Source organism: Rhinoraja longicauda, chromosome 3 (assembly GCF_053455715.1).
Source record: "Rhinoraja longicauda isolate Sanriku21f chromosome 3, sRhiLon1.1, whole genome shotgun sequence".
NCBI lineage: Eukaryota > Metazoa > Chordata > Chondrichthyes > Rajiformes > Arhynchobatidae > Rhinoraja > Rhinoraja longicauda.
Window position 1 is genome coordinate 36,604,752 of NC_135955.1, and position 23,893 is coordinate 36,628,644.

Genomic DNA, 23,893 nt, shown 5'->3' on the forward strand with positions numbered 1-23,893 from the left:
GAGCTGCCAGAGGGGGAAGTTGAGGCAGGTACTGTAATAACATTTAAAAAACATTTGGATAGGTACATGGATATGTCAGGTTTAGAGGGATGTGGGCCAAACATCGGCAGCTAGGACTCATGTAGGGCATCTTGGTCGCATGGACAAGTGGACTGAAGGGCCTGTTTCCATGTTGTATTAATTTAAGACTCTGGGGTGAGAAGAGACTTGAAATGTGGAGCCATAGAGAAGGATATTGGTGGAAAGGGGAAGGGGGCAAGGTTGTGGGAGACATGCATGCGTATCCAAGTATCTGGCATGAATCCAGAGTGTAAAAAATGTGTTTCAGTTACTTTTTTCTACTTTGATATTTATTATATGCAGAAAGATTTCTAAAGATATAATACAAAGTATGAACTTCACAGTTAATTAATTATCTTTGAAGTGTAGTCTCTTGTGTTGTTGGAATTATGGGAGCAAGTACTTGGATAAAGTAAACATTGGGGGTTGTAAATAGCTAAACGTAATAAAACGAATACACTCTGCTGATGAGCAGCTTCCTTATTTATTGAGAGGGAATGGTTCTTCACAGTTCTGTTTAGGTTCTTATCTGTTGCAGCCCTGAGATTACAGCCGCTCTTTGTCACTGTGTTTGGTGGGCAAGTTTCCCGGAGGTTAACATGCGGCCTTTTTGATAAGCACACCCCACCAATTCTCTCTACAGGGATATTGAAGTTTTGAGATAACAGGAAGCGAAAGGTTAAAGATAATTCTGGGGAAAGACAAAGATGAAAGGTTACAGAGACATTGATTAATGATGACTTATTTCAAATCCGCACGTAACCATTGTGAAAATATAAAATGCTCTATACACTTGTGTAACTACTTTCAGGAAGTGATGGACTTAGACCCATGATCCCTCGGCACATTCAAGGATCCTGTCATTTACTGTATACTTTCCTTTCATTTGACCTCCTAAAATGCACACTTGTCCAAATTAAACTCCATCTGCCATTTCTCTGCCCATATCTCCAACTAATCTAAATTCTGCTGCATCTTTTGACAACATTTTTGGCTATCCGTAACTCCACCAATTTTTGTTCCAACTGAAAACTTACTGATCAACCCATCAAATCATTTATATACATCAGAAACAACAAGGTGGAGCATCACTGGTCACTTTCACTCACAGAAATACTCTTCCACCATTTCAACTTGTCGTCCATGGCGTAGCCAACTTTGAATCCTATCTACCAAGTCAATAGACAATAGACAATCGGTGCAGGAGGAGGCCATTCGGCCCGTCGAGCCAGCACCGCCATTCAATGTGATCATGGCTGATCATTCTCAATCAGTACCCCGTTCCTGCCTTCTTCCCATACCCCCTGACTCCGCTATCCTTAACAGCTCCATCTAGCTCTCTCTTGAATGCATTCAGAGAATTGGCCTCCACTGCCTTCTGAGGCAGAGAATTCCACAAATTCACAACTCTCTGACTGAAAAAGATTTTCCTCATCTCAGTTCTAAATGGCCTACCCCTTATTCTTAAACTGTGGCCCCTTGTTCTGGACTCCCCAGTGGGAACATGTTTCCTGCCACTAACGTGTCCAACCCCTTAATAATCTTATACGTTTCGATAAGGTCCCCTCTCATCCTTCTAAATTCCAGTGTATACAAGCCTAGTCGCTCCAGTCTTTCAAGTCACCATGAGTCTCATATATATAAATTTTCTGGAACAGCCTACCAAGAGGAACTTTATCAAAAATCCATGTAGACAACCTCTACTGCCGTTACCCTCCTTAATAATCTTCGTCACCTCCTCAAAATGTTTCTATCCAATTCGTAAGACTTGACGTGCCCTCCAAAATGCCTTTCTGATTACTCCTTGAGTTACTCCAACATTTTGTGATACCTTCGATCCCTAATAAGACAATGTTTTTCCAAATGTGAGTAAATCCAATCCCTAAGAATCCTCTCCTCTGACTTCCTGACCAGTCATGTGATGCTCACCAGCATGTAAATTGCTAGATTAACCCTATTACCCTATTGTTAGATGGAGCTCTTGGGGTTCGCGGAATCAAGGGATATGGAGAGAAGGCAGGCACGGGTTACTGATTGTGGATGACCAGCCATAATCACAATGAATGGCGGTGCTGGCGCGAAGGGCCAAATGGCCTCCTCCTGCACCCATTTTCTATGTTTCTACCCTATTTAAACTCAGGAACAATATTGGTTACTCTCCAGTCCTCTGTGACTTGCCTGCGGCTGGAGAGGATGCAAAGATCTCTGTCAAGGTCCCAACAATCTTCTCTCTGTCTCTCTCAATAACTTGGGATAGATCACATTAGGTCCTGGGGACCTATCCACCTTTATGTTTTTCAATAGACCAACTTCTTTTCCTCCTTGAGAGCAACATGCCGTAAAATATTAGCATATACCACACGGACTTCACTATCCTCCATGTCCTTTGTCCTTGAGTGGTCCTCCCCTCTCCCTAGCAACCCTCTTGTGTTTAATATATGTATACAATGCCTTTGGATTTTCTCTAATCCTCACCGAGAATCTGTTCAAAACCTGGAGCTCTACTTGAATTAACAGGACGTATCACTCCCATGGGTCAATGTCACCCATGCGAAGTTAATGTGCATCCAAACAGTTCAGATTACTTCTGCATTGTTTATAATTAATACCTTGCATTACTGTGTTACCTTAGCTGCATTTGGAGTATTGTGTGCAATTCATGGTCACCCCATGACAGGAAAGGTGAAGAGGCTTTCGAGAGAGTGCAGAGGAAGTTTACCAGAATGCTGCCTGGATTAGAGAGTTTCAGCTGTAGGGAGACTTTACATAGACTTGGATTGTTTTCTTTGGAACTCCGGAGGTTGACAGGGGATTTGATGGAGGCATAAATAGGTTAGAGAGTCAGAACCTTTTTCGCAGGATGGGAATGGTCATAGAGTCATACAGCATGGAAACAGGCCCAATGCCAACCAACATGCCCCATCTACATTAGTCCCATCTGCCTACGTTTGGGGGGAAGGTGCTGCACCAATGCAGGGGAAGCTTGGGCCCAACGAGTCCACTTGGTCTAGTAATATGATAAAAATTGAGCCTCCGGGTGACAAAAGCTTGGCTGTGTTTCATGGTGTAATTAGCAAAGATAATGCTTTGGGCACTGTGTTGCAATCATGGAGTAGGATGAAAGATTAAACTACCCACTGTTTACTCTTGTGGTAATGAAATGAAATGTAAATCCCCTAAAGAGTTTCATTAAACTTTGGTAGTCATTACTCCAGATTTAATTGCACCACGTCAATGGTGCTTTTTGTGGTGGAAAGAACACCACAGCTCCACTGAAAAAGTCGTTTGACCAGTAAACAGAAATCTCCATGGTTACCAAAAGCCTATGAATCTAAATTCAGTTTTGTTTTACATTTCATTTCTTTGATTGATGTTTATTGAAATTAATGTACAGAGATCTGACTGATCTTGTTTATAGATTCTTCATGTATCTATAATGCAAAAGTTTGACCTGCTTGACAAGCTCAAGGATTGAGGCTCTTCTAACACACTCTTTACATCCATCCCCCTATCTGCTTCACTTGCAGTTACACCCTCCTCCTGATCATGGACTAAGGTGGAAGCAGTTACTCTAACAGGTGTCACTGCTTCCAGAAACACAACGTCCAGGTAATTCTCCCCGTCTCTGATGTGCTGCAGCATTTGAAGTTCAGCCTCCAGATCATCAAATTTGAGCCTGAGTTCTTTGATCAACCAACACTTGCTGCAGATGTGGTCACCACGAACAACCAATGGTTCACCATCTCCCACATCATGCAGATACAGCACATCATGTAATCCTGCAGGCCTCCTTTATGTGCTTCCAACAACTGTTTGCATGTTCTGCTTGCCGATGCTCTGCTCTGGGCTTGATAGGTCAGCACTCTTCTCCTCATCGCTTCTCTCCAAAGCCTCTCGTGCCAAATCCTCAAGTTGCACTTTTCCTCAACATGGCATTTCACCTCAACATGGCCGATCCCAACAGGCCGCTCGGTGTACCTTGCTTTTTTAATTTGATACTCTGTCTCTAGCTGAACCAATTGGGTGCCTGCTTCAATCTAATGTTCCACCTTCTTAATCAGCAACAATTTACTGGGAAAAAACACCCACTTTTTCTTGCTGATTCTTTAAAGTTGATTTCTGTTTTCAGCAAGATGGTTGCTCTCCCACTGTCTTCATGTTTTGCAAGTAGAAAAAAAAATGGCACTGATTCTGTGCTGTGCTTTCCCTTTTGTTCACTACTCTGCCTCTAGCTGCACAATAGGATGTCTGCTTCAATCTGTTGCAATGAAAAATTACAATGGGGATACATTTTGTATGACAGTTGCCATACAAAATTATTGTCCTGTATGGCGAGTCTGGGGGCTCGTTCTTTGTTGAAGAAGTTTATTGCGACAGCAATATTCGCTCACAAAGTATAACGAATGAGATTACAGACAACCATTAATTCTAACTGTTCACTTCGAAGAAGTCTCCTAACTAACTGGTTTTGGGCGCCAAAACCACACGTGACGACGCTGTCCAATCAGCGGGCTCACTCCCTGAACCAATCCCTACGGTCGCACCCACACGTGACCTTGCTGGGCAATCTGAGGGTTCGACTCCCAGGACCAATCTCTATGGTCGCTACATGACCCCCCCCACAACCCGAGGTACGGAACCTAGCAGGGGGCCGGATTGCGCGACCAGAACGAGTAAGGAGAGGGGCTGCCGGAACCACAGGAGCAGGGGGTCCTGGATCGGGTGGAACTGCAGGAGGACGGCCCCGTCGAGGCGGTTGGCCGACCAGGACAGGGCTGTCCGGATCCAAGTGCGCAGGTTTGAGCCTGGACACCGAAACGAGGTCGCTCCTGCCGCCCACATCCAAGGTGAAGGTGACCGTCCCTTTACGCAACACGTGGAACGGGCCAAAATATACCTTCTGCAACGGGGAACGATGGGCATCCCTACGCAGAAACACAAACTCACAGTCCTTCAAGGCAGGCGGTTCATGTACCATGAAACACCCATGACGCGAAGTAGGAACCGGAGCCAGGGAACCCACGCATGCCCGGAGTGATGCCAAAACCGACGGAACTGAAGGCTGCTGACCAGAGGACTCTGGCAGGAAATCCCTGGGCACTCGAAGTGGCGAGCCATATACTAGTTTCGCGGACGAAGCACCGAGATCCTGCTTAGGAGCAGTCCGGATGCCCAAAAGGACCCAGGGAAGTTGGTCTACCCAGTCCGGGCCTTCCAGCCGTGCACTGAGGGCCGCCTTAAGTATCCCCTTAAGTTGCCGGTGGAACCTCTCCACGAGCCCATTAGCCTGTGGGTGGTACGCCGTGGTGTGCTGCAACCGGGAGCCGTACAACTCCACCAGCGTGGCCCAAAGGGCAGAGGTGAACTGGGATCCCCTGTCAGTGGTAATGACGGACGGAACACCGAAACGGTCCACCCAATGGAGGGCCAGGGCCCGGGCACAAGAGGCAGCGGAGGTATCGGACAACGGGAAAGCCTCCGGCCACCGGGTGAATCGGTCAACCACCGTGAGCATATGAGTGTAGCCCCGGGAGAAAGGTAAAGGCCCAACTAAATCAACATGAATATGGAAAAATTGGACCTCTGGAACCGCGAACTCTTGCACCGGGGGCTGAACATGGCGGTGAACTTTAGCGGTCTGGCAGGGAACGCAGGAACGGGCCCAAGCGGCTACCTGCTTTCGCAGGCCATGCCACACAAACCGAGCGGCCACTAAGGCAGAGGTGGAGCGGATGGACGGGTGCGCCAGCCCGTGAATGGCACCAAACACCCGGCGCTGGAGGGAGGCCGGCACTACCGGCCTGGGACGGGGAAGGGAAACATCACAACAGACTTTTGTGCCCGCAGGCCCGCAGACCACCTGGGCCAACTTCAACCCCGAAGTGGCGGACTGGTATGCCAAGGCGGTGTCTGCCAGGAGCTGTGCCTCCGCAAGCTCCTGGGGATCCACCTCGCAGCCCACCGCTGAAATGGGGGAAACAGCGGGCCGTGACAGGGCGTCAGCAACGGCATTAAGCTTACCCGCGACATGACGGACATTGGTAGTAAACTCAGAGATGGCAGTCAGGTGCCGCTGCTGGCGGGCCGACCATGGTTCGGACAATTTGGAAAAAGCAAAAGTTAATGGTTTATGGTCCGTAAAGGCCACAAATGGGCAGCCTTCTAGGAAATACCTAAAGTGACGGACAGCTAAATAGAGAGCCAGAAGCTCTCGGTCAAAGGCGCTATACTTCAGCTCAGCGGAACTCAGCTGTCGGATGAAAAACGCCAAGGGCTGCCAAAGGCCACCCACCTGCTGTTCCAAAACCCCTCCCACCGCCACGTCCAACGCATCGACCGTCAGGGCCGTGGGGGCGGAGGCGCTCGGGTGGACGAGCATGGTGGCGTCTGCCAGAGCCGCTCTAGCTGCTGCAAAGGCCGACTCAGCGGCCGCGGACCATTCTAATTCTACAGGTTTGCCCGCGAGGCACTGGAAGAGCGGGCGCATGACCCGTGCATCTGCCGGGACGAACCTATGGTAGAAGTTCACCATGCCCACGAACTCCTGCAACCCCTTCACTGTGGTGGGCCGCGGGAATGCACGGATAGCCTCCACCTTCTCGGGCAAAGGGGTGGCGCCGGTGGGGGTGATGCGGTGCCCTAAGAAATCAAGAGAATGGAGGCCAAATTGACACTTGGAGGGTTGGATGATGAGCCCGTGGTCTTGGAGCCGCCGGAATACGGTCCGCAAGTGGGCCAGGTGTTCCTGCTCCGAGGGGCTGGCAACCAGGATATCATCTAAATAAATGAAAACAAAAGGCAAATCTCGACCAACACGGTCCATGAGTCGCTGAAAAGCCTGTGCCGCGTTCTTTAAACCGAAAGGCATACGCAACCATTCGAACAACCCGAACGGAGTGATCGTGGCAGTCTTTGGTATGTCCTCTGGGCGCACAGGGATCTGGTGGTAGCCCCGCACCAAATCGATCTTGGAGAAAACCACGGCACCTTCCAGTCCAGACGAGAAGTCTTGGAGGTGCGGTATGGGGTAGCGGTCGGCCGTGGTGACGGCATTGAGGCGCTGATAATCGCCGCATGGTCTCCACCCCCCAGATGCTTTGGAGACCATATGCAACGGAGAGGCCCACGGGCTGTCGGATTGACGGACAATGCCCATTTCTTCCATCTTCCTGAGTTCTGCCCGCGCCACCACCAGTTTGTCGGGTGGTAACCTCCTGGCCCGAGCGAAAACGGGGGGCCCCTCGGTGCGGATGTGGTGGACTACACCGTGCCGGGCAGAAGGGGCGTCAAAACGCTGGACGAGCAGCTCCAGAAACTCCGCCAGGACTGCAGCATTCGGGTCGGGGGCCGCGACGCCGGCCTGGACAGTCGGGCTGGGCGGGGTGGCGGCCGGTGGAGCGGCGGGCTCATCACTGTTGGTGGAGGGTCGAAGGCCGTTACCGCGGACATCGGGGACTAGTGAAAAGGCCCAGAGGAAATCCGCGCCCAGGATCGCCTGACCGACTTCCGCGATGATGAATGGCCATTCGTATGTGCGGGTGCCGAAAGCCGGGGACATTGTCCGCGTACCGTACGTGCGGATGGGGCTGAAATTAACCGCGATGAGGGTAGGCCCTGTCTTACCCGATCGGGTCTCGAGGTCGATCGGCGGCACGATGCTGACTATGGCTCCCGTGTCGACCAAAAATTCCGTGTCCGTGAATTGATCTCGGACGTAGAGGCGTCGGTTCTGGCCAATCGCAACCGCCTCTATGTACGATCGGCCGAGGCATTTCCCGAGAAGGTGCAAGGTCAGCGGCAGTTGCGGGATTCTCCACCCCATCGTAGATGGTAATAACACCAGCCGCGCTTGTGCGGATCCTTTTGGCAGGCTTTTGGAGAAATGACGGGAGACGCGGCGCCATCTTGATGCGGCTGTGGTCCGCCCGCTGATGCCGAGACCTTGTTGATCGAACTGTTTCTTTTTGCTTTGGACGCCATGAGCACATCAGCTTTCTCTGCATATGCCACGGGGTCCTTAAAAGAACAATCCGTGAGCATGAGCTTGACCTCTTCGGGAAGCTGCTCTCAGAATGCCTGCTCGAACATGAGGCAATCCGTGTGTTCACGTGCTAGCGCCAACATTTCGGCCATGAGAACGGACAGCAGCCGATCTCCGAGATCCGGTAGGTGCATCAGCTTCTTAGCTCGGTCATGCCTACTGAATCCGAATGTCCGTAACAAGAGTACCTTCAGTGCCTCGTACTTGTCTTCTGCAGGAGGGTTGATGATGAACCGCATCACCCGCGCGGACGTCTCCAGTGGTAGGGCGCTGACGAGGTAATAGTACTTTGTCGCGTCCGTTGAGATGTTTCTTAGGTGAAACTGGGCTTCGGCATGGACAAACCAAGATTGTGGTTGATGTGCCCAAAACGACGGGAGGTGAACGCTGACCGCGCTTAGCTGCGGTGCGCCGGGCGTAGGAACCAAAGACGAGGCGTCCTGTTCACTCATGGTAGGTGATCGGCTGGATCACGTCGGGGTCACCAATATGGCGAGTCTGGAGGCTCGTTCTTTGTTGAAGAGGTTTATTGCGACAGCAATATTCGATCACAAAGTATAACGAACGAGATTACAGACAACCATTAATTCTAACTGTTCACTTCGAAGAAGTCTCCTAACTAACTGGTTTTGGGCGCCAAAACCACACGTGACGACGCTGTCCAATCAGCGGGCTCACTCCCTGAACCAATCCCTACGGTCGCACCCACACGTGACCTTGCTGGCCAATCTGAGGGTTCGACTCCCAGGACCAATCTCTATGGTCGCTACACCTGCAACCACTTTAATAATTCTTGCACCTTCAGGTTAAAGCAATGTCAACAATGAAGACAGGATTTCAGTTGCAACTCTGAGGCTTGATGATAATGATATAGGTGGATGTTCCATTCATTTGGAAATGACAAAAATGAAGTGCAATTCAGTTGCTGATTGTGGAAGTTGTCCCAATACACAGCAGTACAAATGGACTCAAAAGTCTGCAACATCATTATGATATCAATAAGCAAACATGCTACATATTCACAAGATACAGTAGAGCTGTAACCTCACGTTTAGGGGGAAGGTGCTGCACCAATGCAGGGGAAGCTTGGGCCCAACGGGTCCACTTGGTCTAGTAATATGATAAAAATTGAGCCTCCAGGTGACAAAAGCTTGGCTGTGTTTCATGGTGTAATTAGCAAAGATAATGCTTTGGGCACCGTGTTGCAATCATGCAGTAGGATGAAAGATTAAACTACCCACTGTTTACTCTTGTGGTAATGAAATGAAATGTAAATCCCCTAAAGAGTCTCATTAAACTTTGGTAGTCATTACTCCAGATTTAATTGCACCACGTCAATGGTGCTTTTTGTGGTGGAAAGAACACCACAGCTCCACTGAAAAAGTTGTTTCAAGTCAAGTCAAGTCAAATTTATTTGTCACATACACATACACGATGTGCAGTGAAATGAAAGTGGCAATGCCTGCGGGTTGTGCACAAAAAGAATTACAGTTACAGCATATAAATAAAGTTAATAAGTTACTATTAGTGTCGACAAAAATTTAGTCTCTGGGGTTATAAAAGTTGACAGTCCTGATGGCCTGTGGGAAGAAGCTCCGTCTCATCCTCTCCGTTTTCACAGCGTGACAGCGGAGGCGTTTGCCTGATCGTAGCATCTGGAACAGTCCGTTACTGGGGTGGCAGGGGTCCCTCATGATCTTGCTTGCTCTGGATCTGCACCTCCTGATGTATAGGTCCTGCAGGGGGACGAGTGTAGTTCCCATGGTGCGTTCTGCCGAACGCACTACTCTCTGCAGGGCCATCCTGTCCTGGGCAGAGCTGTTCCCAAACCAGACTGTAATGTTGCCGGACAGGATGCTCTCTACTGCCCCAGAGTAGAAGCAATGAAGGATCCTCAGAGACACTCTGAATTTCCTCAGTTGTCTAAGGTGGTAAAGGCGTTGCTTAGCCTTACCCACCAGTGCGGCAATGTGCGTTGTCCACGTCAGATCCTCTGCGATGCGGACTCCCAAGTATTTAAAACTGCTCACCCTATCCACAATAGACCCATTTATCTCCAGTGGCGTGTACGTCCTTGGATGTTTAGCCCTTCTACTTTGACCAGTAAACAGACATCTCCATGGTTACCAAAAGCCTATGAATCTAAATTCAGTTTTGTTTTACACTTCATTTCCTTAATTGATGTTTATTGAAATTAATGTACAGAGATCTGACTGATCTTGTTTATAGATTCTTCATGTATCTATAATGCTAAAGTTTATTTTAGTATTTATCCTTACCATGCAATTAGAACCTCTAGAATCTTGTTTTATTTGGAGTATATGAAATCTGATTAACACCCAATAGCTTCTTGTTATACTTCCTTTTGATATATTCTGCTTTTATTTAAGTTTTTTAAGGTTGTGACCGAAAAGGTCGAGGAAGGCAGAGCTGTAGACGTTGTATACATGGATTTCTGTAAGGCATTTGACAAGGTTCTGCATGGTAGACTACTCTGGAAGATTAGATCCATGGGATTCAACGAGAGATAGCTAAATGGATAGAAAATTGGCTTCATGGAAGGAAGCAGAGGGTGATGGTGGAAGGTTGCTTTGCAGACTGGAGGCCTGTGACTGGTGGTGACAGGTTCGGCGCTGGGCCTATTGCTGTTTGTCATCCATCTCAATGATTTGGATGAGAAAATACATAGTATGGTTAGCAAGTTTGCAGATGACACAAAAGTGGGTGGTATTGTAGATAGTGAGATGAGTGTCAAAAATTGCAGCAGGATCTTAATCGGTTGGGCAGGTGGGCTGAGGAATGGTTGATGGAATTTCAGAGAAATGTGTGGTGCTGCATATTGGGAGCACTAACATGGGCAGAACCTACACAGTGGACTGTAGGGTTCTGGGGAGTGTTATGGAGCAGAGGGATCTAGGAGTGCAGGTACACATTTAGTTTCCCTTCTTTTGCTTTGCTCCCTTCTTGAACAGTAGAGTAATATTTGCAATTTTCCAATCTTTTAGAACGACCTCACACTTGTGATTCTTGAAAGATCAACACAAATGTTTCCACAATGTCTAAAGCCACCACTTTCAGAACTCTGGGGTGTAGTCTATCTGGTCTAAGTGACATCTGCCTTCAGACCTTTCAGCTTCCCAAGCACCTTCTCCTTCGTAACAGCCACTCCACTAACTTCTGTCCCGTGATTCTCTTGAATTTGAGGCTTGTTGTTGATGTCTTCCACTGTCATGAAGTGCTTTGAGAGGCTGGTCCTCTCACACATCAAATCCAGCATCCCTGACTCACTGGACCCACATCAATTTGCATACAGGGCAAATAGATCCACAGAGGACGCCATCTCTCTGGCTCTTCACACTGTCCTAACTCACCTAGAGAGACAGGGCACGTACGTGAGGATGCTATTCATAGACTATAGCTCCGCCTTCAACACGGTCATCCCCACCAAGCTCATCACCAAACTCCATCAGCTAGGCCTCAGCTCGTCATTATGTGACTGGATCCTGAACTTCCTGCTGGAACGACCGCAGGCAGTGAGAATGGGCCCGCACCTGTCCTCCACTATCACCCTGAGTACCGGCACACCACAGGGCTGTGTTCTGAGCCCCATGCTCTACTCCCTCTTCACACACGACTGTGTTCCTGCATTCGACACCAACACCATTGTCAAGTTTGCAGACGACACAACGGTGATCGGGCTTATCACCAACGGGGATGAAACAAACTATAGAGCGGAGGTGCAGAACCTGGCGGACTGGTGCTCGGATAACAACCTGTCCCTAAATACCACCAAGACCAAGGAGCTGATCATCAACTTCCGTAGGTCACATAACGAGGGCGGCACGGTAACGCAGCGGTAGAGTTGCTGCTTTACAGCGAATGCAGCGCCGGAGACTCAGATTCGATCCTGACTACGGGTGCTGCACTGTAAGGAGTTTGTATGTTCTCCCCGTGACCTGCGTGGGTTTTCTCCGAGATCTTCGGTTTCCTCCCACACTCCAAAGACGTACAGGTATGTAGGTTAATTGGCTGGGTAAATGTAAAAATTGTCCCTAGTGGGTGTAGGATAGTGTTAATGTGCGGGGATCGCTGGGCGGCACGGACTTGGAGGGCCGAAAAGGCCTGTTTCCGGCTGTATATATATGATGATATGATATGATATGATAACGGGGAATATGCCCCGATCTCTATCAACGGGGACAGTGTGGAGAGAGTGTCCAGCTTCAAGTTTCTGGGCACTCACATTTCGGAGGACCTAACATGGTCCAATAACACTGCTGCGCTGGTCAAGAAGGCACAACAAAGACTGTTCTACTTAAGAACACTGAAAAAGTCTGGTCTACCCCAACAGCTGCTGACGACCTTCTACCGCTGCACCATAGAGAGCATCCTAACGCATGGCATCCCTGTGTGGTACCTCAGCTGCACGGAGGCAGAAAGGAAAGCTCTACAGCGGGTAGTCCATAGAGCTCAGAGGGCCATCGGAACACAGCTACCAGACTTGGAGGGCATCTACAACACACGATGCCTCAGAAAAGCCACCAGCATCCACAAAGACTCTTCACACCCCTGCAACAGCCTGTTCGAACTCCTTCCATCGGGCAGACGATACAAGGCCTTCTACGCCCGCACCTCCAGACTCAGGAACAGCTTCATCCCCAGGGCCATAGCTGCTATGAACCGGTCCTGCTGAGCCGGATGGCCACAACGCATAGATCAACTTGCACTTTACCCTGTCTAAAAAACTGTTACAATTGTTTCGTTTCGTTGGGTTGCTGTTAATTACTTAAATTATTGCATCGTATGGGAGGCGCATTCCCAATCTCGTTGTACCCCTGGGTACAATGACAATAAAGATATATTGTATTGTATTGTATTGTGAAGACTTATGCAAAATTCTTATTCAATTCATCTGCCATTTCTTTATTGCCGATTATCACTTCTCCAGTGTCATTTTCCAGTGGTCTAACATCCATTTTTGCCTCTCTTCTACTCTTTATATATCTGAATAAACCTTTGCTATCCTCTTTTATATTATTGACTAGCTTACTTTCATATTTTATCTTTTCTCCCTGTATTGCCTTTTTAGTTAACTTCTGTTGGTTTTTAAAAGCTTCCCAATCTTCTATCTTCCCACTAATCTTTGCAATGTTATACGCCTTCTCTTTTAGTTTTATGGTGTCTTTGACTTGTCCCAGCTACACTAGTCCCACCTGCCTGAGGCTTGGTCCATATCCCACCAAACCTGTCCTACCCATGTACCTGTCTGACTGTTTCTTAAACGTTGGAATAGTCCCAGCCTCAACTACTTCCTCTGGCAGCTTGTTCCATACACCCACCACCCTTTGTGTGAAAAAGTTACCCCTCAGATTCCTATTAAATCTTTTCCCCTTCACCTTGAACCGATGTCCTCTGGTCCTGGGCAAGAGATTCTGTGCATCTATTCCTCTCATGATTTTGTATATCTCTACAAGATCTCCCCTCATCCTCCTGCACTCCAAGGAATAGAGACCCAGTCTACTCAACCTCTCCCTACAGCTCAGATCCTCTAGTCCTGGCAACATCCTTGTAAATCTTCTCTGAACTCTTTCAAGCTTGACAATATCTTTCCTATAATATGGTGCCGAGAACGGAACACAATACTCTAAATGCGGTCTCACCAACGTCTTATACAACTGCAACATGACCTCCCAAATTCTCCAAGTATGCAGGCTGCGAAAGTGGGGTGACATTGAACTAGTGTATAGGTGATCAATGGACGCTGTGGTCACTGGGCCAAAGAGGCTGTTTCCATGCTATATCACTAAACTCTAATATTTAAACTAAGAATAACTAATTGGCCACTCTAAATTATCCCAGGTGTATGGGTGAATGTTAAAATCCGGGGACAGTTGGTGAGAATGAAGGGAGAACAAAAAAAGGGATTCATCTAGGATTAGTGTCCATGGCTAGTTGATCGTTGGCACAGATTTAGTGAGCCAAAGGGGGTTTATTTCCATGCTGTACCTCACTTTTACGCTTTGACATTCCACTATTTGCAATTATTATATAGTATCAGTTTAACTTAGTTTTAGTTTAGAGATACAGCATGGAAACAGGCCCTGTGGACCAACAGCTCCATGCCAACATTCGATAACCTGTTCACTCTAGTTCTAAGTTATTCCATTTTCTCTTTCACTCCATACACACAAGGGGAAGTTCATAGAGGCTAATTAACCTACAAACCTGCGCATTTGAAACCTATGTTTGGGAAGTGGGAGGAAACCAGAGCACCCAGAGGAAAGCCATGGGAGAACGTGCAAATTCCACACAGCCAACACTCAAGGTCAGGATCGATCTCTGCCACTCTTGATGTAAAACCCAGTTAAGACAAATGAGTTAATGCGTACATTAAATAAATGCAGTTAAAAGTCAAATGAACGCATTAAGTTTTTGTCCGCAACTGTGTGTCCTCATACCTACGAAATATGTTATTGGAACTTGTAACTTCTGCACTTTCAATCTATGGATTGTGAGCTTTCAAAATATTGCCAATCTATTCCAAGATATTCCAATACTCGAGTAACTCAGCTGACTGAATCAGTGTGAGAAACGGTTCCAATGTCACCTATCACGATTTATAAGCTTGGGCGGACCATCAATCAGTGTTCAACCTGGAATAGCATTTGTCTAAATCCATAAATGAGAAGATTCCAGTAAGCATCAGCTGCTTCCTTACCGTCACGTCTTTGTCATCAGAGTAAAAGAATATTGAGGAGCCCCGTAGTTCTGACCAGTATCTGTTGAAGTCCTTTTAAAATGACACAAAAAAATCATGTCAAAGAGAGGTTAGCAAACAGGAGTTAGTCCAGCATTTTGTGTCTTTGTGATAAGGTTTCACATGGTAGGCTGATTTGGAAGGTTAGATCGCATGGGATCCAAGGAGAGAAACCTGAATAAATAGAAAATTTGCTTCATGAAAGGAAGCAGATGGTGATGGTGGAAGGTTGCTTCTCAGACTGGAGGCCTGTGACTAGTGGTGCGCCATGAGAGGAAAAGATCGGGTAGTTGCACAGAGTGTCTTGCCCAGAGAAGGTGAATCGAGGACCAGAGGGCATAGGTTTAAGGTGAAGGAGTAAAGATTTAATAGGAATCCGAGGGGTAACTTTTTCACCACAAAGGGGGTAGGTGTATGGAACAAGCTGCCAGAGGAGGTAGTTGAGGCTGGGACTATACCAACGTTTAAGAAACAGTTTGACAGGTACACGGATAGGACAAGTTTGGAAGGATATGGACCAAAAGCAGGTAGGTGGGACTAGTATGGCTGGGATATGTTGGGCAAGTTGGGCCAAAGGGCCTGTTTCCATGCTGTATCACTCCATGAATCTATGAGTAACTCAGCTGGTCAGGCAGCAACTGTGGAGAAAAAAGATGGGTGAAGTTTCGGGTCGAGACCCTTCTTCGGACTCAGGAATTGATTGACTTGTGGGAAAAATTGTTACAGGAGAAATGGGACTGATGAGATGGTTCTGAGAACCAACCTGAATTCAATGTGCTGAATGACCTCCTTCTAATGTCATTAGAAAGCATGGAAATACAATCTTTGAAGATGGCCTGATCACAAATATCCACATTTTGCTGACAAGAAGGAAGGAAACAAACTAGACGTTATAATAGTTATGACAAGACTATCAGATTAACATGAAAACCCATTTGGTTTTATAAATGTTATTCAGTCTAGGTAATCTGCCATTCTCAGTTGATCTGCTCTATTTATGACTTGAGACTCGCAGCAGTGCTTTCTTCCATGGCCTACCAAGCTACTCAGTTCTGGAGTAATGAAAGGTTGACATTAAATGCTGGCCTTACTAGTGAAGCCCACACCATAAACAATGAATGAATAAACAATGAATAAATGGAAAAAAAATCCAGTTGGCGTAGGGAAATTATTGGTGCCTGTAGTTAAGGATTGAAAGACTGATAGAATACATTGAAAATTATCAAATGGTCACATTGAGCTTACATGAATTTGTAAAGGTTAAGTCTTTTCTGATATTTTGGAGACAATTAAAATAGTAGACAGAAAAATGTCTCGTATTGAAGTATATTTGGAAAAATAAATCATATGATAAAGCCCCTAAATAATGGACTGGCAGGTAAAGCTGATTTTTTTCAAATTAAGGATAAATTATTGATACAGAGAGAAGTGGCTGAATGACAGAAAAGGACATCACAAGGATAGGCTGTTCTGTATGAGCCCAATAGCAAGAATTTCCTTCCTCAAATTTGGAGACCAAAACTGCACACAGTACTCCAATGAGACCGCACCTGGAGTACTGTGTGCAGTTTTGGTCTCCAAATTTGAGGAAGGATATTCTTTCTGTTGAGGGCGTTCAGCGTAGGTTTACTTGGTTAATTCCTGGAATGGCGGGACTGTCGTATGTTGAAAGACTGGAGCGACTAAGCTTGTATACACTGGAATTTAGAAGGATGAGGGGATCTTATCGAAACATATAAGATTATTAAGGGGTTGGACAGGTTAGAGGCAGGAAGCATGTTCCCAATGTTAGGGGAGTCCAGAACCAGGGGCCACAGTTTAAGAATAAGGAGTAGGCCATTTAGAACGGAGATGAGGAAAAACTTTTTCAACTTTATCCAGTCTAATCTAATCTTTGACTATCTATCCTTTTTTTGTGAGGATACATACCAGTATGGTGTACAAAGAGAAAAAAATGTACAGAAGATCATATGAATTGATCACATGAGAGCAAATTTGGGCCCCATATCTGAGGATGTACTGGCTCTGGAGAAGGTCCAGAGGAGATTTACAAGAATGATTCCAGGAATGAGTGGGTGAGCATATGATGAGCGCTAGACAGCACTGGGTCTCTACTCGTTGGAGTTTAGAAAGTTGAGGGGGGACTTCATTGAAACAGAATAATGAAAGGCATAGAGTGGATATGAAAAGGATGTTTCCACTGGTGGGAGAGTCTAGCACCAGAGGTGAGGAGGAACCTCTTTAGTCAGAGGGTAGTTAATCTGTGGAACTTATTGCCGTAGAGGGCTGTGGAGGCTAAGTCAGTGGATATTTTTATTTTGGAGATAGACAAATTCTTGATTAGAATGAGTGTCAAGGGTTATGGGGAGAAGACAGGAAAATGGGATTATGAGGCAGAGATCAGCCTTGATTGAATGGCGGAGTAGACTCGATGAGCCAAATGGCCTAATTCTACTATAACGTGAACTTATCTTTGTTTGGTGAAGTCGAGTTTGACTGTTCTCAACTGATGTTGTATTTATCGCTCTTAAATAAAGTGTAGCCTTGATTGCCTTACCCAATCCTAGTGGTGTGTTTTAAAGTTTTCTTCACCAGGATCTTGTCACTTATTGTATCCGTTTCCCTCACTTTTACTTCCCAAAGTGCAACACTTCACACCTGTCCTGGTGAAGTCCCATCAGCCATTTCTGCACCCACATCTACAACCGATCTATATCCTACTGTATGCTTTGACAAACTTTTTCACTATTTGTAACTCCACCAACTCTTATGATGCCTATAAACTTACTTAGCAACGCCTCTCGGAAGGCCACCGTGGCAGACGCCTCCCAGAGAAGCCGCGGAGAAACCGGCGCCGAAGCCTCGCGGGTCGACCGAGCCCGCAGCCAGGCCCTGGGTCGATGGAGACCGCGCTGAGGCCTGGGAGTCGTCAGGAGAGGACCCAGCGGCAATAGTGAAGAGATCGGTACGGCGGTCGATGGGGGCACCGACCGACAGACAAGGACGGACACGTGGGAGTGAGGATGACGCTGTCGGGGGGAGGAACAAAGGAGGACCTGGCGTGGGGGGACCGCCCTGAGGGGGATATGGAAAAACAATGGAGGACCTGGTGTGGGAGGGACAAAGGTGGGCCTAGAGTGGGATACCTTTTAACTTTGTTTGCACCCTTTATGTGGACACTTGGACAGGTTCATGGATCGGAAAAATTTAGGATATGGGCCAAACTAATTGAGATGGGGCATCTTTGTTGGCCTGGGCAAGTTGGGCTGAAGGGTCTGTTTCCATGTTGTGTGACTCTCTAACAGTGGCCCTGATCCCTGTGGAACACATCCGGACACAGGCTCCTGTCAGTTAGACAGCCCTTCAGTGTGATCATCTGTCTTCTATCACCAAGCTAATTTTGCATCCAATCCTCTTAGATCCTCGTGCATCATAATCTTCTGATGATAGATTAATTTTAATAGATTCAGCAAATAGGCAAAACTGTGTCAAACATGTGGCAATATAGTCAAATGCGAGATAATCCATTTATGAAATAAAAAGAATACTTTCTAAACAATGTATAGCTGGGAAAGATGGGGGTACATAAAGATGTGGAGAGGGTCAATTAAATATCATGGAGATTGCAGAAATGCAGAAAATAGTCAATAAGGCTGTGGAAATGTGACAAGGCATTTATAAAGTACAACCATATAAAACCCTGGTTACTTCACATCTGCAGTACTCCGAGCAGTTACAGGCACCACACCTTAAGAATGATAACATTATTAGAAACAAATTGCAATGTAGCTTATCAGAATGATATCTATATTCCAAAGGTTAAATTATGGGGAGAGATAAAACAAACTAGATGAGTCAGTCAAATGTATAAGGTTGTGGGGTGATTGCATTGAACCTTTCAATGCCACAGAAGGCAGTGGAGGCCAATTCACTGGATGTTTTCAAGAGAGAGTTAGATTTAGCTCTTCGGGATATAGGAATCAAGGGATATAGGGAAAAAGCAGGAATGGGGTACTGAGTAGCCATGATCAAATTAAATGGCGGTGCTGGCTTGAAGGGCCGAATGACCACCTCCTGCACCTATTTTTCTATGTTTCTATGTTTGTATGTTTCAAGATATTAACAGGATTTTTGGAAGAAAACAGACTGAGGAAGGATCCCGACCTGAAACTTTGCCTGTCCATTCCCTCCACAGATGCTGTCAAACCCATTGAGTTACTCCAGCACTTTGTGTTTTGAACAGGATCTGCTGTTGGGAATTCTAGGCTAAGACTTGGTCTGTGCTATCAGTGGTAGAGTTGGGAAACACTTCTACACAAAAGAATAAGCAAAATTTGGAACTCTTTATTGGGGAGCATGTTAGTTGGCATGGACAAGTTGGGCCAAAGAGCCTGCTTCTGTGCTGGGTAGGGTATCACTCCAGTGCTGTATTGTGGAAATACACCACGTTCGAAAATACTTTCTTTCAGATGAGCAGTTAAATCACTTACGTTCTTAGGATGATATAAAATGCACTATTAGGAATTAAAGAATTCCTCCTCAAAAAATTCAATCATATTCGTGTGACACAACATACTGTGCACAAAGCCGTGCTGGGTATCCCCATTTTGCCCATTCTCTTTCAAATGGGAGTAAATCCAACTATTCCCAATCTACCCTCATTAGCTCCCGCCTAACGATGTTGTAATCTGCCTTGCCAGAGTCAAGAGTGTTTTATTGTCATATGTCCCAGATAGAACAATTAAATTCTTACTTGTAGCAGCACAACAGAATATGTAAACATAGTACACTGTAAACAATATAATAAATGAGAAAAAGGTCAGTGTGTGTATCTATACACACACACATATGTACACATAAAAAACAAACAATAATAGTACAATTATAACAATAATAGTCGATGTAATTCAGAGCTTATTTGAGGTTGTGATGTTTAATAGCCTAATGTCTTTTGGGTAGAAGCTGTCCCTGAACCTGGACGTCACAGTTTTCAGGCTGCTGTACCTTGTTCCCAATGGCAGGGGTGATATGAGTGTGTGGCCAGGGCGGTGTGGGTCTGCCTTTTTGGGGCAGCGACTCCAGTAAACCCCTTTGGTGGTAGGAAGGTCAGAACCAGTGATGGAATAGGCAGTGTTCACAACTTTTTGCAGTCTTCAACGTTCCCTGGCATTCAAGTTGCCAAACCAGGCTGTGATGCAGCACCCAGACGTCCCCATTCAAAACAATCTTAACACTCTCTGGAGTTGTGATCACCAGATGTCTGCGGAACTCCACTGGTCACAGACCTCCAGCTTGAATATTGCCCTTCTATCAGTAAGCCAGTTCCAAATTCATACAAGTAGATGCATTAATCTATGCGTCTTAATCTTTTGGATCAACGTACCACAGCAGACCTTATCAAATGCCTTATTAAAATCCATTTAAACAACATCCACTGCCCTACCCTCATCGATCACCTTCATAATCTCTTCAAAAAACTCAATCAAGTTAGTAAAACACGACCGAAAGATATGCTCCAAACAATAGCTTTAAAAAAAACATGTACTTTCTGCAATACATCAATAACTTCAGAATAAGAGACACAATATGTAAACCATACAGTCATTGCTGAAACATGATTCTCACCTACCTTATCCCTTGTATTTTTTTTCCACAAGAACCCATCATAATACAAAGGCAGTGTGGTTATCTTCTCACGTCTTTGAAAGACCAACCTTAAGATTGTTCTTGGTGCAGCCATATCTTTCAAACTTCAAGCAAGGTCAATGTTAATAGTTAACAAACGAGTGCGGTAATGGGGATCCAGAGTCACCAGTAACTTTGTCTCCCTGTCCTACTGTCAGTTATAACATGAATCAGTGTTCAACTGATCTTGAGAAAAACTGAACAAAGAAGAAAAGTTCAGCCCCTTTCTCAAATACTTCCGGTAAACTGGAATGCAGAAGGAATGAGGAAACTATTCAATGAGGAAGGTAGATTATAAAATTAAAATGCCAAGAGAGAACAATTCAACCCCCAGCAACAATGATAATGATCTGAGGAAAATAGCGTTGTCATCTTGTAACTGGTTTCATTAGGGCACTGTGAAATATGAGCCAAGTAAAAGGCTCTGGACTTAAACAAGTTACAGCTTCTCATATACACCAGTCCTTCGTAGGTGGGAATGACAAAAGAGAGAACCGAGAACGGGATCAGGGAAATAAAGTGTATGACCAGAGACACAGGAGGTCACTAGGTTGAAGAAAAATCATCAAAACATCTCAAGTTGCGCATGATCTTTAATTTAATTTACAGGGATTCAGCCAGTAAGTAATTCTAATGAGAACCAAGTCTGTGAGAGTATAAAGCGTAAACAGGTTCTCCGTGGATTGTCACCTTGTCGTGGTGGAGAAGCTTGTGTGGTCCTGAGATCCTGAGAGCGATGCCATCTAGAGTTATGCTCCTGGTAGGGTCACCCATGGCGGTAAGGTCCCTGACAAAGAGAAATCCAACCAAGACCTCAACTGTGGAATGATGACTGACTTTAGTGGAGCGTCACAACGGCTGGGAAGGTGGATGAAGGCTGCAGCAGAAAAGGGTCCCCAGTCGTCTTGGACTCCATGCCACTGGATCCTGACCCAGATCTGTCAAGAACTGTGTGGCGGCTGTTTGTGCACCAGTCTCCCCATGTTAAACAAAGTCACGCACAGGTGTCCTCCATGAGAGGACAGTCATACTCGCTTCAAGTGACTGCCGGTGATGATGAAACAGGTCAGTTCTTGGGCAATGGGACTGAATGTGCAACTGGGAAGTTTGAAGAGAATAAGGAAAAATAATAATAGATATTCAGATTGTGGCTAAGGCCTGGATAAGAATTGTTCAAGATTTCTTAGTTTAGTTTCACAACTTCCAAAACTTTCTGGAGAAGCAAGTTCACAAAAGACACAAAGAGCTGGAGTAACTCTGCGGGTCAGGCAGTATCCCTGGAGAGCATGGATAGGTGATGTTTTGGTTTGGGACCCTTCTTCAGACTAATTGAAGTATCTGTAGAAGGGTCCTGACCTGAAACGTCATCTATCCATTTTCTCTGGGGATGCTGCCTGACCCGAGTTACTCCAGCATTTTGTGTCTATCTATGCACATCCAAGTTGTTAAAGTCATGTAAATCAAACTGTGCAGTTAGACAGGGAAAACAATTTTAATTCTATATATATAGATATAGAGATGGCTAATATCAATTATGTTTCATTTCTAATAGACTTCCCAACTATGTTGGCCTTGATGACTGGACGTGCTTGAAAACGATTACATGTTGCAGCAGAATCTTTCTGGAAGAATGGTTGATTATGGGTTAAGGGTATCTTTCTCGTCAAAATGCATGACGGAATCAAGGGATATGGGGGAAAAGCAGGAACGGGGTACTGATTTTGGATGATCTGCCATGATCATATTGAATGGCGGTGAAGGGCCGAAAGGCCTACTCCTGCACCTATTTTCTATGTTGTGAAATTCAGTCCATTTACGCAACATTCACAAGTTACTGGGTTCTACAAATGATACACAGTTTAAAATACTGATGGGGGAAGGTGCAAAAAAAAGCCTTAATGCAAAATCTATCCACTTTTTAAAACTTGCCGATATCTTCCACAACAGGTAAACATGTTTTCTCAAATATATCTACAATGTGCACAAACTGAACGCTGCCCCCCTTTTCTGTTTGGCAGCACAGATGCAATCGTTTCTGGTGTTCGCTGGAGGAAAAGGTAGAGCGGTGGAGGGAGGAAGAGAGGGGGCGCGCAGCCGGCGGCGTCTCGGTGTGTGCGAGCGGAGCGCGGGCTCGTGGAGGGATCGCGCATTGTTGGTGCGCGGCGCGCGTGTATCCCGGGCCCGGGCCTTGCAAAGGGAAGCAGTTGCTGGGCACAGCTCGGTTCGGTTCGGCACGTCCCCCTTGCCTTGCACGGAGCGCCTTGCAGCTGCATCGCAAGAGGCAAAGAGCCGGTGGCGGTAGCAACGACAACCAGTCACCGAGACCTCTGGCTGCATTCGTGAAGGAGGTTTCGGTTTAATCCGATCGGGTTTCCCCCCCTCCTCTCTCCTCTTTCCAAACAGGCCATGACGTCTCGGGAGTATAAAGCCGGGGAGTTGATTTTCGCTAAGATGAAGGGTTACCCTCACTGGCCTGCTCGGGTGAGTGATGCATGCGGGATGAGGAAAATGCAAGCCCAGGCTGACGGCCTGCTTGTTTTTGCAATGTTGCATCGTTCCAAAGCAATCATGTTTGTTGAATGCAGGGGGTGATTATTTGGCCTGTGTATACAAGATGCATAAATTTGGGGGGAAACACGCACTTTAGAAAGGAGAGCGTTGTTTTTATTTGTGGGAGTTACAGACTGTCTTTGCATAATACAAGTGCTGTTGAGAAAGGAGGCGGGGTGCAGGGCGACCTGGCACGTGGAAGCCAGTTGGTACTCGGCTGCACTGACTGGATTTCAAACATCTCCCTTTTTCTTTTCGGGTTTATTTAAACAAAGCAAAGAAACCCGGAATTAATAGTTCACTCAGAATTCAACACACAGACCTGTTCTTTCGTTTAATGTCGATTTTTGTACTATTCATTTGGTTTAACATTTAACGATTATTTTTTTAAAAAGTCAAACCAGGTAATCGCTGCCGTGACGTGACGTGACGGTTGTATTTCGGAGGCTGAATGAAAGCGTGCGATTATAAATGCCAAAAACGTGCGGGGTATTTCACAGTTTGAAAAAAAATATGGCGCTAACTAAAGGTTTAAAAATAAAAATTATCATTGAGAACTTTTCTTCATCTTTTGGATCAGTTGATAAATTGATAACTGAAAATTGGGATGACTATAAAAATCAGTGTTTGTTTTTGGAAGAATTTGACGTGTGGCCGGGTGGAATAATGTTTCACATGTCAGTTTCACTTAAATGCCATCAGATTTATTGCCTCGTGTAAACTATCTCGAGACGTATTTCATGTATAATTTTAAAAATTAGGTAACCTATTTTTTTTCATACGGGAAGATCTGTGAATTG

The 23,893-nt window shown here is 46.0% G+C and overlaps 2 protein-coding genes across 2 annotated transcripts in view; one reads left to right on the top strand and one right to left on the bottom strand.

Moving 5' to 3' along the window:
- Positions 1-20,598, bottom strand: part of LOC144592361 (signal-transducing adaptor protein 1-like) — a 57,167-nt gene extending 36,569 nt beyond the window's left edge. Inside the window, exons 1-2 of the mRNA XM_078396910.1 lie at positions 20,488-20,598; positions 14,820-14,891 (exon numbers count right to left, since the gene is read on the bottom strand). Of these exons, the coding sequence (XP_078253036.1) occupies positions 14,820-14,891; positions 20,488-20,598 (183 nt within the window). The remainder of the gene's footprint in view (positions 1-14,819; positions 14,892-20,487) is intronic.
- Positions 20,599-22,606: 2,008 nt separating this feature from the next.
- Positions 22,607-23,893, top strand: part of psip1a (PC4 and SFRS1 interacting protein 1a) — a 42,330-nt gene continuing 41,043 nt past the window's right edge. The window contains exon 1 of the mRNA XM_078395948.1: positions 22,607-23,024. Within this exon, the coding sequence (XP_078252074.1) occupies positions 22,950-23,024 (75 nt within the window). The 5' untranslated portion in view covers positions 22,607-22,949. The remainder of the gene's footprint in view (positions 23,025-23,893) is intronic.